This window comes from Sparus aurata, chromosome 15 (genome assembly GCF_900880675.1).
Source record: "Sparus aurata chromosome 15, fSpaAur1.1, whole genome shotgun sequence".
In the NCBI taxonomy this organism is placed as follows: domain Eukaryota; kingdom Metazoa; phylum Chordata; class Actinopteri; order Spariformes; family Sparidae; genus Sparus; species Sparus aurata.
In genome coordinates, this window is record NC_044201.1 from 6821262 (window position 1) to 6842059 (window position 20798).

General features: G+C 42.6%; 1 protein-coding gene across 3 annotated transcripts; it reads right to left on the reverse strand.

Moving 5' to 3' along the window:
* Nucleotides 1–650: 650 nt before the first annotated feature.
* Nucleotides 651–19968, reverse strand: ogdhl (oxoglutarate dehydrogenase L). Of its 3 annotated transcripts, none has more exons than XM_030442606.1 (23): nt 19798–19968; nt 18839–19077; nt 17933–18103; nt 17099–17201; nt 14697–14812; nt 14460–14614; nt 13988–14134; nt 13797–13887; nt 13544–13723; nt 13323–13451; nt 11875–12054; nt 11634–11786; nt 10930–11032; nt 10679–10807; nt 10308–10458; nt 5966–6093; nt 5705–5883; nt 5511–5582; nt 4826–4951; nt 3402–3474; nt 3163–3326; nt 2513–2667; nt 651–2411 (listed from the first exon to the last, which is right to left on the reverse strand). In XM_030442606.1, the coding sequence occupies exons 2-23, from the start codon at nt 19073–19075 to the stop codon at nt 2288–2290; spliced, it is 3066 nt and encodes a 1021-aa protein (XP_030298466.1). In that variant the 5' UTR covers nt 19076–19077; nt 19798–19968; the 3' UTR covers nt 651–2287. The 3 variants fall into 3 exon arrangements, with proteins under 3 accessions (XP_030298466.1, XP_030298465.1, XP_030298464.1); XM_030442605.1 differs by having other exon boundaries at nt 19551–19968; XM_030442604.1 differs by having other exon boundaries at nt 18839–19968.
* Nucleotides 19969–20798: the final 830 nt, after the last annotated feature.

Consider the following 20798-nt stretch of genomic DNA (forward strand, 5'->3'; position numbering starts at 1 on the left):
AGTCTCTCGTGGGGCCCTCTGTTAAAAACTGCATTTAACACATTTGTCATTTTAGTTTATATTGGGCTCTCGTGAGGCCTATTCCAGATGTATATGTCTAATTCCAGCAGAGATGTATGGGTTGCTCTCCAGGTCTCTAGGGATATAATAAATCTACCATAAGTAGCCCACTGTGTGCACTTAACTTAATGAGAACTTTGGGAGGGAACAAGATGATGCACGGGCAGTCAGTGGGGGCCACACAGCTAACTTTTGCCTTAGAGTCATGCAGGGGTTAAGCCAAGCCACACAGAGTATTTCACATACTGTATGTAGGGTATATGTGGCCAAAACTGTGATTATTACCATACATGAAAACAATAAAGTAGCTGAGTATAACAGCAGAACAACTAGAGAAGAGTCTTAAATTCAGCCAATTAACTCTAATGCAGGTCACAAAGCAATATCTGTCTTGTGTTTAATAAGCACAAACTCTGAGTGTATTAGAATGAGCGAGTTTTAGTGCTTGTGAATTAAATATTTTATTTATCATAGCATAATGTGTTATCTCTAAAAGCTCATATAGTCTCGCTTTAATTCACTGGCTTTTTTTTTTTTTTTAACACAGTCAAGCACCATTTGCAAACCAGAAATCATGACCAGACATGTTATTAAACTTAAATATATTTTATTGCATATTTTATTATTCCCATGAACGGTTCCATAAGGTTCTGCATATGTTTCAATATCCACACTTTATATGAGGGGAAAAAAAATTTCATCAATAAAACTAACACACGTAACCCTCTTTTAAAAATCATTAAAGATGGTAAAATTACATTTGTGCATGGCTTATAGTTAATCTCCCAGCTGGAAGTGGAAACGGTAAGCTACAGTAGATCTAAACAGGAAGCATCGTTTATTGAGCATTTCTAAGCACAGTGGTAACTAATATCAATTCTGTCAAACACCTGGGGATTCGAATCTGACAGCCAGGCGTCAATATCGCTCTCCAAGCATCCAAAGCTTCGCTGTGTGTTTTTTTTCTTTTTTTTTTCTCCGTGTGGCGTTTATGTGTGTGCGCATCCCTCAGCCTCCACAGAGGGAGCCGAGCCTTATGTCCTAAGTAGAAAACATGGCTGCAAGTCTCTGTGCCAGCTGGCTCATGTCTCCTGGTGAAGTGAGGCGTGACAATAAATACAGACTCCTTCAGTAACAGCCAAGGTAGCCAAAGCAGATACAGGCACTAGACCTACCGATGTGTAAAATTTCACAGCAGTCCTCATACCTGTGATATGTGAATCGCGTTCGTCGTTTAAGTACACCAGTTGGTGTTTTGTGTGCGTCTCGTAGCTTCTCCTATTCACCTACAAAAATCAATACAAATACAAATCGCTACTACAAATATAGACTAGTATTCAGCGTGGCGGCGATGGGAGGTATCCACAGTACTAAAGCTACCCTAATATCAGTGATTGTCACAAATCTGGAATTTGGTGGGTGACTGGTCAAACGGTTACAAAGACAGTACTACTGCTACTTCACCACTTAACAAGGTGACAATTCGGTGACTGAGAGGTTACATTTAAACTTGTGCAATACTTTCTTTTATTTTGAAATATAGGTGTAGGAAGTGTAGCACCACAAGTGTAACAAATCTATGAAATGTGTAGTTCTGTTTGGAAAAATCTTTGAGGTGTGTACGTACACTTAAAGCCCTCATTTGGGTGCTGAATAGTGTTTATTGAACAAAGTTGCAGAAAATACGGTTTTTGGAAAGGTTTACCTTATCAGAATTGAGGCTATGGGGACATAGGGTGATAGAGGTTTGGGTGATTTGGGGTTGTATGAATAAAAATGACTTGATTTCACTTGACAAAGGACGTGGCCAGGAGACGACTGTGAAAGTTTCAGACAATTTGTCGCTCTGTCCTGTGTCTCGTGTCCCAGTGGAAGACAAGTGATTCGGCATTCAGGACAGTGGTAAGGATTCCCATATCTTTGCCTTTTCGCTGGTCGTGAAAGACTGCACGCTACGATTTGTCAAGATGCAACATACATTCAACATTAACAGTACAGTGATCACTTCTGACAGAGTGGCAATGTTGATGTTGCTGTGCAGTCTGATCCAGGCAGTCTTCAACATGAGGCTCACAAGAGGTTGAAATGGTGTTTGCTAAAATCACTTGGCTATGAACTAGATTGTCACAAAGTTAAAAAGAGTTTTAAAATATGCCACGCCAAAACTCGACTACGTTGTTTGGAGATGAAACTGCACCTCCAGCCGGGTTCTTGTTCCAGTTCTCACTCACAAGCTCGCCCCCTGGAAGGCGCTCAGGTTGAAAGCCGTGTCCATGAACCTCTTCAGCTCATTGAGGTGGGTGGATTTGTTCCCCGTCGCAGGAGCAGCTGCAGGGTCCCGCCCCACGTACCTGTGTGCGAAACACAAAAGGTTTGTCATCAAAATGTAAGTCCTCCGCCTGATTCTTTAAATAGATTTAGGGCAAATACATGAATGTAAAGAAACCCATACCAAACAGGTCTCTTGTTGGCCACGACCGTGAGGAAACGTGGCCGGACGTAATCATAGTAGCCCATGTTCTTGTGCTCCTCCTGACACCAGACCAGCTCCGCGCTGGCGTATTTTTCTGCCTCCGCTCGGACCAGGTCGAATGGGAATGGGGAGATCTGAGGGCGAGGCCAAAGAATTAGCCAAACATGAATTGACAAAGCTGCATCCGTAACTGTGTTCCCATCTCACTTGTCAAGCATTTTCTGAAATGTTAGAGGAAAGAACGATGCACGTTTGCATCAACTAGTTTCGAGCGATTAAATTAGGCAATGCAAAGTGCAGTTTCGTCCGTCGTTGGCAGTAAATGCTAGGTTACGCATGGCTGTACTAAACAGAGGGAAATAAATAAGGGCCGCAAAGCAGAATCAAAATCAGTTGTTCTATAATTGCCAAAACAAAAACTTACTTAGAAAAAAAATGAGTAGAGTTCATGAGATTCTTTTCTTCTGCTAGACCATTAACTCTTTTTCAAAACAGGCTGAAAAAAAAATATAGGAACCTTTTCTAATGCGCTACTCTAAACTGTGCAAAAAACCCATTTAGTCTAGCTTGTCTCATTTTCTAAATACAAAGTGTGTTGCATATTCAGACAGAGGAGAGGGATTAAACACCTGTTCAAGTCTGATGATGGCGATGTCTTTCTCTAATTCTTGCCGTTTCCTCTCTTTAGCCAGTTCATAGTAGACTTTTCCAGTACAGAAGATCACCCTCTTCACTTGAGCTGGGTTTTGACTGGCAGGGCTCTCGTCTGGAATCAACCTCTTGAATTTAGTTCCTGCAGACATTAAATATGGTATGTTACCCACCAAATTCTTATGTCACATTTCACAGAGATAAAGTTAAACTCTACCTTTGGCGAGGTCATCAAAGCTGGACCTCGCGTCCGGGTGCCTCAGCAGAGACTTCGGAGTGAAAATGATCAGCTGTGAGGGAAAAAAAAGAGAAAAGTTTCCGTCAGTGACAAACAACAGATTGATTCCATCAGCCGTGTCTTCGTTGAGCGCTTTGAAAAACTCCAGAGAAAAAAGTTTTTATCTCTTTTCACGCTAATTTGTTGCCACCATATAGCACGCAACATCAGCATTGGGAAAACAAAACATTTCTTTAACAATCAAATAAATAAAAGCCTTGGTGCTCAGCCGACCAAGTCCAGAATTTCAGAGTTTTTCATGAAAAAACAAACAATATTATCCCCTATTGGGCTCCTCCTAATTTGCTCAGGAAGTCATTTTCTCATGCTTCGTGAAGCATTGCATTTATGTGCGACAGGGGATCAGTTAAGACATTCACTGTGGCTGAAAACTATGAAAGGCTGAAAAAAGAGCTGCGCGTATACAAAAAAGGAGAAATGCTTTACACCCCAAAACTTTATACACAAACTAGTTCAAAAGGGGGTCCAAAGTACCAATGAGTGACTAAGAGAACCACGGATTCATTTTCAAGGATTGCTGTATTATGGTACTGTATCATAACATATGAATTCGACAGTTCATCTTTCATGATGAAGCAATAAACCAACACGCAGACATAACATCAGTTTGTGCCTCTCATGCTTTCATACTTGAGGCTTTGATTTAATTTACAAAAGCTCAGGTTCAACAATTTGAAAAAATATCAAAATAACTTTCTGTTCCTGTACAAATTATATAAAATCAAGGACTTTCAATGACCTATGTCTTTATTTTTTTACAGCTTTCAAGGTAACCACCAATTTTACACGATAAAGTGTGTTTGTGTTTAAAGGTCTTGGAGTAGAGTACTATTGCGTATGTCAAAAAAGTATTATAAAGCATTTTTTTGGCTGTAGAAAAAACTGCATGTAATCTGATAAACTGCCTCCAGTGATGTGATAAAGTGATACACCTGGAGTCGACATTACCCACAATGCATCGTAGCCACTAATTAACATCAATTTATCAGATTACATGCAGCTTCTTCAGGAGCCGCTAGAGGATTTATAATACTTTTTTTCACATATGCACCAATACTATGCAAGACTTGTAAACACACTTTAATGTGTAGAATTGGCGAGTTACCCTGTAATATGTTCTCTCAGATAAACATGTTATTTTTCCAGGATTTCAAGGACGCTGCAGCCTGGAAACCCTGGAAATAAGATTTTTGAACACAGGAAATTACTTTCAAGCATCGGTAAGTGGTGTCGAACAAGTGGAATGCCTGGAATTGAGGGAATCTGTGATATTAGACGCAGTTGATGCAAAATTTCAAAGCAAGACACAGATACAATATAGTGAAGAAGATGTTACACTTTACCGGTTTTCTGAATGGAAGCAGAATCTGCCTTCTGACTACATGACAGTAGTTAGCAGGCGTGGAACAGTTGACCACAATCCAGTTACAGTCGTACAGCTGCTGGACTTCAAAATCTCCACTGAACTCCTGTGTGAAATAACATTTTTAAAATGTAGGTAGCAAGTGGTAAAAAGTGATTTTGAAATAAGAAATGTTATTTTTGTGAACCAAATAGCAGCATTATAGTGTAGTGCATGAGAGCATCACTGCACCACCGCACTGTATCTCTCTCACCCAGACAAACACACAGGACAGAGAATGTTAATCCCTTCCTATGCTTGCACTAATAGTTTGATCAATATCCCATTTGAAGATGAATCTGGTAAGCTTCTGCTGATACAGCCCGCTGTGGTTTCCTTCCTTGAATGTTCCCTCGTACCAGCTCCCCCCCCCCGGGACTCTCCTTACTGCTGAATATGTCCCTTTGGAGACCATAATGAAGAGACTTCTCAACTCTAGAGAAAGTGGCAATCATCAGTTAAGCCATCACTTAAGTGGTCATGACATCAGCATAGCCAATTTAACAGGAATGTTAACCAAGCACAGTGTGCAGTGCACTGTCTCTGAAATATACCATTATTAGGTGGGATGTGCCTGATAATGGTAACCATTTGAGCCTTTATGTAACTTATACATGTGAACATACAGGGAAGTGATCGGGATCATCTTTGCTCATTTGCAGAAAGCGTTCGGGTCGGGCTGATGAATGTTCTGGACCCTAAGAATCGAAGAGAGGAAGAGCAAGACACTGAGTGACAAAATGGAAGCATTAAAACATATATTCCCAAAATCTGAATCTCAGAAGTACACAGTTAAACCTGTTTTAAATCAACTTCTCACCATTCCCTCCATCCCATGTGGCAGCAGCAGGACGATACCGTTGTTGCGGACCCATTTGGCCTGGCCCGGACTGATGAACTGGTCAATGATACACTGGGCCGTGTTGTGAAAGTCTCCAAACTGGGCCTCCCAGAGGATCAGAGCATTTGGACTCGCCATGGCAAAGCCAAGCTCAAAACCTGCAGCGACAGTCATGATTACACGGAGGTACAAAATGACTCAGTACAGCGTTCTGTGTGGCCTGAGTGGCTTCAGTCTTACCTAGCACTCCATACTCTGATAAGGAGCTGTTGCAGACAGTGTACGGAGCCTGGTTGTCCCACAGGTGGTTCATGGGAACACAGAAACGTTTGTCCACCTCTTGGTCATGGAGAACATGATGACGATGGCTATAAAACAAATGAGAGGCAGAAATAGAAAAGACTGAGGCAGTCACAGGAGCAAGACTGCTAATGCCCCTTAGCAAAAAGTAGTATACTTGAAGTTCATTTTATTAAGTATGCTTGAGTATAAGTATAAGTATAGCTAGTATACTATGGACCATGTACTTGTAGCATACTAGAAAGTATACTAATCTAATACTTCTTCGGACTAAATTGGAACATTTCAAGTTTATAAAAGTATACTTTAAGTATACTTTATGAGGACATTTTAAGTTTACAGAAGTACACTTTCAAGTATACATCAAGTACACTCATCTATATACTACTAGTGTACTAATACTTCTAGTCCACATTTTAGTTTATTAACATGTAAGTTGAGGGGTAATACCTCAAAGCAAATGTGTGTAGTGAAAAACATTTTTATTCTGCTAAATTAAATGTAAGCACAACTCAATGACTCAACCTTTTTCTTACATCAAGATATTGTAAGTATTAGCACTTGTAATGTATCTCTCTAGCAAGAGATTCACCATTTATTATCATACATGCCCACTGCTTAACGGACGGGAAGTCTCTCCCGGAAAACACCCCTTCACTCACGGTGCCAACATTTTTATCATCTTTGTTAATTCGACACAATTTAACCACAGAACAAGGATGTGAATTAACTCGCAACCGCCTTACACATCATCTTATTCACAAACACATTCAGGAACCATAATTACACTAACAACAACAGAATACCCAAGAGTCTTTGCGCCACAGTCCACAGTATACTAAAGTACAAGCATAAGCTTTAGTATTAAAGTATAAGTCTAAGTATTAATGTACTTAGTCTTAGACTATTCTTTATACTTTTCAGTATAAGCCAAGTATACTTCACTATACTTTTCTTAAGTATATAAAATGTAGTATATAAAAAGTACACTTCAAGTATACTGCCTCAGTTTTATTATAAAATAAGTATACTTGTAGTACACTTGAATAAACTACTTTTTGCTAAGGGGCTAGCAGCATTGTGAGGCTTACTTAGACACAGCCGTGCTTTGAGCTAAATGCTAAAGTCATCATGCTAACAGGGACACAGTGAAGCTGCTTGCATGTAAATGTTTAGCAGTGTTGACGTTTACAATGTTAGCCATCTTAGTTTAGCCTGTTAGCATGCAAACAGACAGACAGACAGACAGACAGGACAGAGAGCCATCCATGCTGCTGGCATGGCTGTATAACACCACTGTCCTGCGAAGTCGGTACTTAAACATTTGGAGCAGCAGAGAAAATAAATCAAAGTAATGCCATCATCTGTTACTAAGAGAGCGCATAACATCACATTTAACTGAAATTAATGGCTAGAGAGGAAAATCTAAAAACAACACTACAGAGAAATTTCAGAGGTTCTGACACATGTTGCATAAAAAGAGGTTTTCAGCAGGGCTCAAACGTATGATTAAGTTCATTAATAACTAAAGCACTGATTACTTTTGGCAAAACATTTCAAATTGTTTAATCTGTCAAAAAACTGTCAAAAATGAATGATTGAATGAAACAAATGGAGATGAGGGTGACATTTGAGGTGAAACCAGTGTCATTTTTGCCCGAGAAATCACTTAATGATTGATCCTTTATTGATTTAAAGACTTATCATTTAGCCACAAGTATTTAGAGGACAAAAAAAGTGTGGCATTTATAAAGAAATCGGCACAAAAGCCTGTCTATCAACTGTCTATGAACTTAAATGATGTTGGTGAAAACAACATGTTTTCTGGGGCAAAAGGATTTCTTTAAAGCTTCTTAACCCTGTAGATGCAGGCCAAACACACACACACACACACACTGCAGCCTCTGTCCCAGCCCATGCAGACACTCCATGAAGAGTACCCTCCTCCCTCCTCGTCCTCAGCCAGTATGAGGCCCAACAAGAGTTGATGGGCGCAAAGAGCCAAGCGCTAACAAGCTCTGCCAGTCCGCTCGCTCCCAGTGTAGGAATCAGTGTTCAAAACCAGCACGATGAGACAATCACTTAAACCACATTTAACATCACTTTAATGACATCTACACACACATACACTCAGGCACACACAGGGCTAGAGGTTATGTAATGGTCAGGCGGAAGAACTGCAGGAAATAACCAAAACGTATTGATTATTATCTTAAATGTGATATATTACCTCCCAGAAGACCCGATGATCATGATTTGAGTCCTTTGAAGACTATAACTCACAATTACGGACTAATGAGGGCACATAATGTACTGCATAATTGTTTTGTTTGATCCTCGCTCCATATTTGCAGGATAAACATGTACAGTGTCTCTTCAAGAAATGCTTTGATGAGAGAACAGAATCGAGAGCGCCCAGCGTTAACTGAGGGAACACACGATATCCTGTTACGTTTTCCTCCATCCACTCGTACAAAATCCAGAGAGGACCCTCGCAAGAATGAGGTCTTTCTCTGGGATTGCCTCATAAAGTGCGTGCCCACCTCTTTCTTCTTTCTCTTTCGTTTACACAAAAAAAAAAAAAAAACACTCACACACACACACACAACCTCTGCCTGGGGGCCCCATTAGTAAGGGAAAGGGGTGCATGGCGCGGCGCATGCAACGCACCCAAACACGACGAAGTGAATCCATTAGTCCACGCTGTTACGTACATCACAGAAACGCAAGCAGGCCCACTCAACTGTAACATGCCAATATGCTCAGCTCCTGAGAACTATGAAGGGAAACAGAGTAGCGGGGGATGAAAAAAAGTGTAGCGTAGTAGGGGGGGTGGGGGAATGGAGGCGTAAAGGGGTAAAGTGAAGCTAAAGTGAGGAGGCTTGCAGACTTACACTGACACACAGGAGGATTTAAATAAACAACAGGTGATACAGAGATGAAGGGTGGATGTATTGTTTGAGAGCGAGTATTCGTTTTCAGCCCGCTGACGGGGACAGTGGACTCAGAGAAGTAGATGTCAGCAGTAAATGCGAGGCAAAAAGAGAAAAAGCCCCGTAGCCTCTGGTTAGTTAGTGTGATGTATGTCGCTGCGGGCTGAGAGGAGGTGGTGGTGGTGGTGGGGGGGGCGGTGTCAGTGAAGATGGGCCGGTGGAGAAATGATAGGGGACAGACGAGACAGGCGCAGTGAAAGGGGGAGCTGGTTTTGTTCATGTGTCACTCGTTCCCTCCATACCATGACAACACCATGTGGGCTTCACAGTTCCCAGGAGGCTGTGCTGACGTCTTCTGTCTGTCAGTGCCACCCTCACCCACCCCCCCGGCAGTCACATAAACCACTAATCTTAAGGTGACTGTTACCCTTCAAGTCACTGTACAGTAAGGTGACATATGTAGAAATTATTATCACAGTATCAACATTTTCCAGTATTCAAAAAGGAAAAAGTTGATGTTCAAAAGAATACATTTTGATTCAGACTTGTATATTACGTGAGACAGAACTCATCATACTCAACAGGAGTGCACAGTTAATCAAAATACCATAAAAAATTGCAATATAGCCAAGTGCAATTTCCAAATCTTAGAAGGTGCAATTCTTTTGTTAAGGTAAAATGTGTGACAAAACAAGTACTGCAGTGCTGCTGAGATACCCCGGCCCACGAATCTTGATCTCCAGATGTAATAAAAACATGTTTGTTTGGTACAGACAGCAAGAAAACTCCCTTATCATTATCTAAATAGTTTTCTTTTTCAGTGAAAAATAGAAATTGTCAGGCAAAAAAGATGAATCCCACTTATGTGAATCCCATCGCAATGGTAATATCTGTCGAAATAATGGGATTTATTTTTTACCATAATGCGCGGCCCCCGATGGTCAGTATGATTAGACTGAAAGTTGATTAGCAATTTTCTTTCATTAGCACCCGGCCCTACATCAATGTAAGGGAAGATAACTCACTTTCCGCCTGAAAAAACACAGGAAGTGACGAGGGGACACTATGAACCCCTCTGTGTTTTTCAATAATTGCATTATTATTAATAAGTCATAACCATCATAATATTGTTACATTTCCACTTCCTAAGTACTTGATATGCCTGTACTTTATTTTGTACAGTTTTGAGTCTGTCACTGTTCTTATAAAAGTACTAAAAAACCCAAAAAACAAAATGCTCTCTTTGTTCAGTAACTACACTTGAGGATCCTTCAGCAGAGCAGAAATGCACACTGGTCACCAGCAGTGGAGGCAAAATTGAGTTCTCAGCTGTGTTGACGTGAACTCACCTAAAGGTGCCTCGCTCTACATCCTGCCCGCTGAGGCGTACATGGATGCCCTCTTTGAGAAGGGAACCAAAAGCCATGTACTCTCCTAGAGCCCAGTCCATTTGCCGATTCTTCACCAGTTCAGCACGACCACGCAGGATACGAGACACACCTGGGGATACACACATACAGGTACTCAAATAAAAAATAATGTCTTCGAAGAGCACTGGGAAAGGGTGTATAAAACACAATGGACTGACATAGTGTATTGTACATATAATCCTGCAGTAATGTTTGCCCTTCTGACAGATTATTAGCACAGCTTTGGAGTGTTATGACTACTATCGGCATTAGCATGACGCTATTCTCCAGCACACATCAACTAAACTCACCAGGGTGGATCTTAAAATCATCCAGAGGGACTGAGCTGGCTGTCTGGCCAATGTGATGCAGGACCTCCTCATCCAGTCCTGTGGGGACACAGCTCATGCTCTTGGGCTCTCCCTCTTCTGTGAAAAAGTCTACAGAGAGAGAGAGAGAGACAGCTTGACTCCGACAGAAACGGAAAGTATTCACAGTATAAGCAGTGAATAAGAAGAAAAACATGAAACTCGAATTACTGGATTGCAAAGGGATCATTTACCCGGCCAGGGGGAGTCGAGCCAGTCTCGAATGTGTAAAATCTTTTCATCCTTGGAGCTGGTGTATGCCTCCTCACATATCTTGTCATATTTGGCAACTTCTTCCTGCAACCACATTTGGTAGTGTGCATCATTACCTGATGCACAGTTTCTTTACTTCATTAAAGGACTACTATTAACTAACCAAAACTGTGTTTAGCTGAGTCCTAAGAAGAGAGAGATATTAGAGGAGAAAAGTCTCCACCAGCAGTCGTGGCTCTGCAATATTAGAATATAAAAAAAGAGTCCAAATAGCAGGCCACACAACGGAACACAATGTCCATCACAGGGCAAGCTGCAGTATTTCTCTGACATGTGGTATAAAAAAATGTTTAGAATGGATGTTACAATCAAAGTTTCTGCTTTGGATGAAGAACCTGCGCAATTCCGTTGAATGGCGCCAGAATCTGAGGCATACTTCAACTTCACTGAGCAATATATACTTTATGTGAGGGATTGCGGGGCTGGGTGATTGAACTGAGGCAGTAAATTGAAACTCAAATACAGCAGTGCTAGCACAACACATTCACTCGAAGGCTAGGGGAATATCTAAGTGTGATTTAATGCACATAGTCCAGCGAGTGGCGATACCAAATAAAACAGCGTACAGTAGAAGCTACCAATATACAGTATATTTAACAAGAGCATACAGCTTTAGATCACAAACCTCAAATTCCTGCAGTGTCACCACACCCTCAGCAATGAGCTTGTCAGAGTACTTTTTCAGCACATGCTCCTGCCGACGGATCTGTTTGTACATCAGCGGCTGGGTGAACATGGGCTCGTCCATCTCATTGTGGCCAAACCGTCTGTAACTAACCTGTAAATGCACACAAAGAAGCCACGTCTAAGCACGCACTAGGAGCTGTGTTTTCCCGGTGATCCATTAAGGCTCGGCCGCGACTAACCAGGTCAATGACGACATCCTTGTTGAAGGTGGTCCTCCACTCCGCAGCCACCCGGCACACGTACATGACAGCCTCGGGGTCATCGGCATTCACATGGAAGATGGGCGCATTGACAACCCGAGCGACATCAGTGGGGTAGGGGGAGGAGCGGGCCACGCGAGGGTCCGTAGTGAAGCCGATCTGAGAGGCAAGAATCACACACCAGAGCTGATATCAGCCGAGCATCGTGCACAAAATGTTCTCTACTGTTGTGAATAACAGTCTGGAATGTCTTTACATGGGTAAAACAACAGATTTAAGTGTAAAATAGTTTATTAGATTTTCTGTGCGGTTTCCTTAGAAGAATAAAAGCAACATCGCATAGAAATACAACTCCCAGGTCTGTTCCAATTTGTCAGAGGTAATGTAGATGATGTATGTGAATGTGCAGTGTTTGTTGAAAACTTGTGTCTTAAAGTAAACATGGGTGCAACGCTGTGATCCTGCCCTCTCACTGAAGTCACATAGTGCAGAAACAAGTGATGGGGGGTTTGGAGTTGCTGAGACAGAGACACCATTCACCCTGTCACAAGCCACTGTACCATCAACATGATTTTGACGCTGTTATTTTAAGGTAAAACTTTGCTTGAATTTTCTAAAACAATAACGCTAGAAGACCACAACTTCATGACACAACTCAACTGATAGTTTAATTGTGAATTATCGTAGAGTCCCAGTAATTATCATTAATAGTTGCAGAGATGATAGCATTAGCTGTAATTATAGCAGTGACATTTTTAGTATTAGCGATATTATTAGCATTAGGGATGCACAATATGGATTTTCTGAAGTGCTTTTCCTTCCTTATAAAACACATGCAAATCTGATTGTTTGAATATTTCCAAACGTCTTTTTTAACAGCGCCAGTAGTCTTCTTCATTGCCTTTGTTTGAACAATGCTATGCTTTCTTACACAGTACTGCCACCAACTATCAATCAGTAGAACAGCACACATCAGACTGTATGGATGTGTATGACACTAGCTGCTGGCATTTGCATTCTTGTATATTTGCACAAAATAAACAAAAACAAGGAGTCACGGGTAAAAACATTGCTCCATAGTGTTACTAGTGATCAAACTGTTGTGTTTGCACACTGACAACCAGAATCCAGCTTTAGATGTGTATACTTACTGTATCTGTACTGTATCAAAGTGTGTACATGCTGTGCTTTTTAAGTCAATAAAAGCAATTTGATTGTTTGAATATCATCATTGAGTATTATCACCTCTATTTACCAGGTGTATTTTCATAATCAGCCAATAATATAAGCCAGTATTTATTAGCCGGATATACAGAACATCGTGCATCCCTGATTAGAATTTCAGCCATAGCTGTTAGCATGTCATCATAGCATACATACCCGCATTCTGGTAAATGGGAAATGGGTCAGGTCCCAAACTCAGTTACCTGGTTGTTGACCACCACATGGATTGTACCATGTGTGGTATAGGAGGGGAGCTCACTGAGGTGGAAAGTCTCATACACAACTCCTTGTCCAGCAAAAGCAGCGTCTCCATGCATCAAGATGGACATCACCTGGAAATCACATCACATCGTAGACGGGTGTATCTCATTTACAACAGCAAACACAAAATGAACCAGCATCTACCTGGCACAATAACTCTTACCTTCTTTCCCTGAGCGTCTCCTCTGTAGAACTGCTCAGCTTTAGTCTTGCCCTGAACCACTGGATCCACTGCCTCTAGGTGGGATGGGTTCGCCATAAGCGACAGTGTGATGTTCTTGTCCGTCTCACGGTTGATCCTCTCGTGGTGCATCCCAAGGTGGTATTTGACATCACCTGAGCCCTACAGGTGTAGAAAAGCTTATGAAATAAAGCATCGGAATGCTTTTGTCTACAATGCATTCCCAAACCCTCACCTCATCAGCGGCCTCTAGCTTGGAGTCGAACTGACAGAAGATCTGATCGAGGTCCTTACGGATCACATTGGCCAAGACATTCAGTCGACCCCTGGAAGCAGAGTTTACAAATAGGTATGGAGGGAGAGGGGCAACACAACACGTATGCACAGATTAAGCTGAGAGGTAAGAAAAGGTGGAGGACACCGTACCGATGAGGCATCCCCATGATCACGCTGTCAATGCCGGCAGCGCTCGACTTGTCGATGATGGTTTTAAGGGCGGGGATGAGCACTTCGCAGCCCTCCAGACCAAAACGTTTCTCCGACGACCACTTTCTGGCCAGGAAGTCCTCAAACCTGGACATAAAAAAAGCTGAGCGTCATTATTTCTCACTACCAGGTAGCTTTGCACGATTGATGTGGAACGATCCTTAGGAAACAACACTCTGATGATTTAGAGAACTTGTACCCAAGAAAATGTAATTCAGTACCACTGTGTGATCATGGCTGGGGTCATTTATCAAAGCTGAAAATGAGCTCACAGGAAGAATAGGCCATTCATCCTTTCCAAATATATTCACGTACAAGCCTTTTGTTTATGTTATGATGTGAGCTATAACTAAAAGTGAGGTATCGCACTGTCATCAAACTGTAAGTCAGAAGACGTTTATTCACTGCTGACCGTGTGGATCTGATCAGGCGGGCGAGCAAAGTCCTCTTCTCGGCATTGGTGAACTGCATGATTCCCGGAGTCTCGATTTTCTGACGGATCCACTGACACTGGTCCACGTTGTTGATGAACATGAACTCGACCCCTATGTGACCGCAGTAGGACGTCTGAAAAAGAAGGAGCACGGCGCGGTGGTATTGTTGTCCAGCATTTGAGACATGCAAGGACACAAACACACAAACAAAATACCTCCAGTCTGCGTATGATTTCTCTGAGAGGAAGAGTGGTGTCTCCTCCACCGATGAAGGTGGTGGGGGGCAGCTGAAAGGTCCGGTCCAAGTCAGACTCATCGAGACCGTAGAAACCTACAGTACCACAGGGTTGTTGAAGGCTTTTGAGAAAGGCCTACCGCATGACAACAAATAATACATATCATAGTCTCACTGACAGTTTCTAAAAACCTTTTGTAGAGGTAATTTCTGATGCAATAGGGCTGAAGACAATCCAAAAATTCAAATTTAATATAAATCATTTGTCAGTGCAATAACATTCAAAACACAAAGACCTGCTTATATCCCAGTTTTATTCCTGAACTGAGAGTTTATTATATTTCGATTTTCAAGATCATAAGTTCTACCGTTTTTCTTCTCATAGCATGTGAAGGCAGCCGAAATCAGAATAAAGAGCTAAAAATGGGACCTATGCTAAAAAATAAAGAACTAGAATGACCACCTCTCCGCACCAGTCAAGCAGCTTGTACCTGAATAATGCCCAGAACATTTCTGGCAGAGCATTGTGGCGTCTTAGTGAAGTTGACCTTTGACCTTTTGGATATAAAATGTCATCACTTTTCCTGTTCTACATTTGTGGGAAATCGTGTCAGAATCAATCAAATGAATTATTTGAGTAATTGACAAAAATGTATTTTGTGAGGTCACAGTGACCTTTGACGACCAAAATCCAATCAGTTCATCCAGGTATAAATGTGGACTTCTGCTCAGTGTCTTTATATGTTTGACACTGTAAATCTGTAAGCGTGTGGGTAGGATGGCCTGTATAGGATTTTACATTGGTACAACTTTTTTATAAGGAAATTCTCATCACCTCTGTGTCTATGTTCTGTCCCAAAGACAGAAATCGGTAAAATGTTACTTGCTCTGCACGTTTGGCATAGAATAAATGGCGGAATGAAAACAGTTTTACACCTTTGGGTCTTGGACTGTTGGTTGAACAATGATTTGAAGAGGTAACCTTGGGTTCTAGGAAATTGTTATGGCCACTTGGCGCTTACTTTTAATAGACTGTATGATGAATGCGTTTATTGAAAAAATTATAAAAGAGATTAACTGATCATGAAAATTGTTACCTGCAGCCTAACTGAGCCTGCCACTCTAATGAAGGGTTTAATCACTTTTTTTAGGTTGGACTTATAGTGTTTTTGATGAATGCTGCAGTACTGTTCCCTTACTGGAATTATGATCCGATTTAATTTGTTTTTATGGCAAAAAATAAAGCTTGGTTAAGAAAGAAAAACAAACTGCCCGGGATGCACTTGTACACAGACACAGCATCAACGGTCCCACATAAGTTCCTGTTCTGACAAAGCCCACCTGAGAGAGCTGCTCAAGCTCAAGATCGCAGGCAACATAAGAGGAGACAGGTGCAAATCATATTAGGAACACGGCAAAGACAAAGGGGGCCGAGAATAGACTCCTGCACTATCAGCTGACTGAATAAGGGGCCAAGGAGGCTGTCATTAGCCTTCATTAGGGAGCTATAGCTCTGGTGACAATACATAATGCGGAGCTATGTCCTGACACACACCGATCACTGATAGCCAACAGAAACAATGTCTCTGTCTCTCTCTCTCCCTCTCGCTTTCTCCTCTTCACTGGCTATTACTGAAGACTTCGATCGCTTTCTGTGGCCGTCCCGCATCCACCCATCCTCCGTCCGCTAAATGAAATGGAGAATGACGGGAGCTGGGCCCGAGATTAATGACAGCATTAGGCCGACCAACCCGCATACGGACCTGGCGGTGAATGTGATGGGGCCTTTTTATACTGAAACACCACTCACTCTCGAGGGCCTGATGAGTTATGCAAGCCTGGTCGAGAGAGAGATGCATGTATGATAATGTGCGTGTAGATGAACACGCACGTACCGTACAAACTCTCAAAGGGATACAGTACTACTGTTGTTGAAAAAAAAAAAATACAGATATTTTAATTATGAAGCACATTAGGCTTTTGAAGTAAACTTGCCAGTGAGAATAATACGCACATGCCTGAAGCAAGTATCCTGAGGTTATTAGAAGGAAGGACTTCTATAGTAGGAATCTAATCAGCATACTGTATATACTGCCTGTGGGTTGTGGGTTAACTCCATACGCCTTCTGTTAGGCAAGTGGGATAACAGTCGCAAGTATTTGCATTAAGATGACAAGCATGTGTCTCTGTATGAGCATTTTTGAAATTGTACCTTTGCATGGGTTGTATGGAGACTAAGATTATGAGTCCACCTCAGCGAATTGAAAACTAAAAAGACAAATCGATTCAAGCCACCGAGAATGTTACAAAAAAGTTACTCTTTTCATAATTCAGATACTCTGCGGATGTTTGGCGTTGTGACGTGCCTGTTGTGAGGCTCACCTAATTTATCGATGGTGGTGATCAGGTCAGAGGGGACGAAGGAGTCCAGGTCAGCCTCCAGGATTCCCAGAGGATCTAACTGGGCGACATGGTGACCACGAATCTGCACAGAGAGAAAACGAGGTGGTGAGAATCGGCTGAGAAAGAGAAAATGAGTCAAGAGGACTCAGCAAGGCGTTGCCATCATGATACGGAGTATAAACAGCTGGAGAATAAGCTAACACTCATTTGTAGGTCAACCTCTCTGAGAAAAGAGCCCTCATGAGAGTGCTTTTATGTCCAGGTCCACACACACACACACACGTGTTCCCACCAGGATCGCAACAAGCCGTGTATAAAAGTGACACCGCTGCCAAAACACAGAATTTAATAAATCCCTCGGATAGTTCCTGGAATTAATTTGAGGGCGAGGGGAAATGTTACCACCTGTTTTGTTTAAGTAGTCTCTTTGATATTTCCATTTTCAAAAAGCAGCCGGGCTAAGAAGGTTGGAGTTAATCTTGCTATTTGCATAACCTCTCACAGCGACAAACAAATTGTATATTCCTTTTAATACGAGGACGGCGAGTTAAGCTTACGCTGCCAGATTGTTTGATGCATTTTTCACACAGACACGTCGCAGATACAAATAGTCGCAGCCAGTGGTTGCTCGAGGTAGATGACATCTTAATTCTGTACACAGACACTGCATTAAGATTTAAATGAATGCCCACAAGACTTGTGATCAGTCTTTTAATTTGTAAATTACATAAATCTACTTCATACAAACTGATGTGCGTGTGTGTGTGTGTGAAAGCGTGTGTGTCACAGCTGGGCCGGGTGAGTGTGGGGTACCTGGTAGGCTCTAATGAGCGTGTGCACTGCCAGGTGGTCCTCCACCACTTTCTGCGCCATGTCTGGTGAGTGGGACAGCACTCGGCCCTGGAGCAGAGCGGAGGGCCGTCTCTCACCCGCCTCGCCAGACGGACTGGAGGCCTGGATGTTACGGAAGAATGTGTCCCAAGACTAGAACACGGAGACAGACGGATCAGGCATCGCAAACATGGACTATAAGTATCTCTGCTGCTTAATAACTGCTGGGTTAGAGGGTGACAGGACAAAAAAAGGTCAAACGGGATAAGTCACTGGTGACTGAGCCACTTGTACACCCTTGTGCACATTTATTAAAGATGCCATTGCTGCTTGTCAAATACTGATGCATTGGGATTGGATGTTGGGCCGGCCCCATCGCAATGCTTCAGCTTGTGACAAGGTGGGATTCCCAGTGCATCAGTATTTTGGAAATGAGAATCAAAAATCAGCTTTTCTCACAATTAACACCTTTAAGGGCCCTCTGGACGGCTCCAAGACCAGCATTGAAAATAGAAGTTAATTGTAGTTGGACATCGGTTCTTCTGCAATATTCCCTTAAAGGATAAGTTCACCCAAAAATGTTACTACTCAACGCGAGGCTGGTGGAATGTTCTGTTCCAGCCATTTATTTACATTTTGAAACCAGTTGTTTAGGAGAATGCTGCAACTCTGTTGTGCTGTGCAGCTCCAGAAATGTCGTGGGGACAGCAAAACTACTTCTAAATTTCCATCCACATGGAGGTGAGGGGATGATCACAGAAATGTTCATTTTCGGGTGAACTTATTCTTTAACAGGCTCATTTATATAAATAAATAAAAAAAACTAAATAACAATACATATGTTATTCACTAATGTGCTAAGAGATGGCACATGTTGCACACTGTTACCTCGTGGACGTTTTTGTGATCCTCCAACCAGGCAAAGTACATCTCCTCCACATAGCTGGAGCTACTGGCCACGGTTGAAGGAACAGTGGCAACCTCGGAGGAGCAGCCTCTTCTGGGATCAACCCAGCGCCTGGTCGGGCCTCCTCCTCCTCCTCCTCCTACACACCCTCGTAGCCACTGCCTCCCCCCAACACGCCCACCCTTCAACACACCCGCCAAGGCCCGAAACTGACTCATAGCTACAGAAAAACAAGCAGAAAGTTGGTGGTTACAGAGAGTTAACCATTAGCCTTTCATACGCGGAGGTTTTCTTGAGGACAGTCAAAACGCAGGAAACGTCTGCACGATGGGGTTTTGTCCTTCCCCGCTTTTATTCTGACTCTGAATGTCACACATAAAACAATATTTAGTCTGCTAAGAAGTGATTGTAGGTTGCGCACGGAGCGCGCACCGTAGCACTTAACTGGACGTGTAATTGCGCACAGTCTCGCTATGAATGAAACGACCTTTACAAGCGTTTATTTCCGATCGAATTTCCGCTTACCAAAGCGACTTGTATTTTAATGGCAAAGCTCTGCAAGAATAACCCGAATGTGACCACGTAACGGCCTGCGCACAGTCCCTGCAGCTGCAAGAGGCACGCAACCGCGATCGGCCCAAGTCTGAAGGTCTGCGGCCGCAGCCTCCCCCCGCGCTGCCACAACTTCCTCACCTCTTCCTGCGGGATGCTTCACGGGCTCCTTCGGGCTACTGCGCCGACATCAACGCCGAAACATTGTCTGTTTCATTCTGGGTCTGCTGCGCTTCCCCTGGACCTCTAATCCCTCAACGTCAACATAAATCTTCATAATCTCCCCTCGGCTGTGCCATTGGGAACGCAGCGCGGCATCACGGGAAATATAGGACAGTGCTTCAAAAATAATGTCAGCTACGCTTTACTTTGCAGGAATGACATTTACCTCAGAACGCACCGCTCTTTGGCTCTATTGTCATCGCAGAGGGGTGTAAGCAGGACAGGTATCAGTGAAGGTGACACGGATCCGGGCGCACACACGGCTCGTCACGCCCCCCTCCTCTCTCTGGTGATGTCAGGTGGTGCTTCTACTGCACGGCAGGCAGCCTGCTGCACCCAAAGGTGCCAGTGGTGCCTCAGTAAACACACCAGCTCAGGGACACAGAGTGACAGGAAAACGACCATCTAAATGTATTTTATTTCAGACAAGTTTATTTAAATATGTGTAAAAAACCCAAAACAAAACAAAAAAAAAAGATCAGAAATCCATTAACTGTTCTGTCATTGGTGGTTTATTTATAGCAGCAACTGATTTCATAATCAGAGTATTTACTTTTACCCTGTCAAATCAAATCGATGAAGCCCTCCACATCCAGACAGGCCATTTCTCCCCTCTAAGTTACATCACACACATGTCTTTCCCCCCTTCAGTGTTAATTATACGAGCCAATTAAACTTTTATAAAGGCTGAACATGAGTCATTTGAGCAAGTGGTTTCAGATTGATGGCCTTCTACCTTGAGTGGGTTAAACAATACGATTATTGGCCCTCCCTCCAGCCTCTTGCCTCCCCTACCAAACCTCTCTCCCCTCCTCCTCCTCCTCCTCCTCCTCCTCCTCCTCATCTGGATTTCCATCATTCATACTCGCTGGCACAGATGGAACAGCATTATCAATCACGACTAACACGTAACTGGCAAGAGGGAAAATGGAGTGGGCACTGGTTTGCGAGAGGATCTACCAGACAGAGTAGCGTAGGTCTAAATGACAGGACGTCACATTAATCGGGGCGTTATCATGTGAATTAATTATTTATTCACATGATCCAAAGTATATTTTTGTACCCTAGAGCTGGGCAATACATTGATATTGTGTCAATATCCTGATGTGAGACTGTGTATCGCCTTAGATTTTTGGATACCGCCATATTTTGATATACCGACCGGCG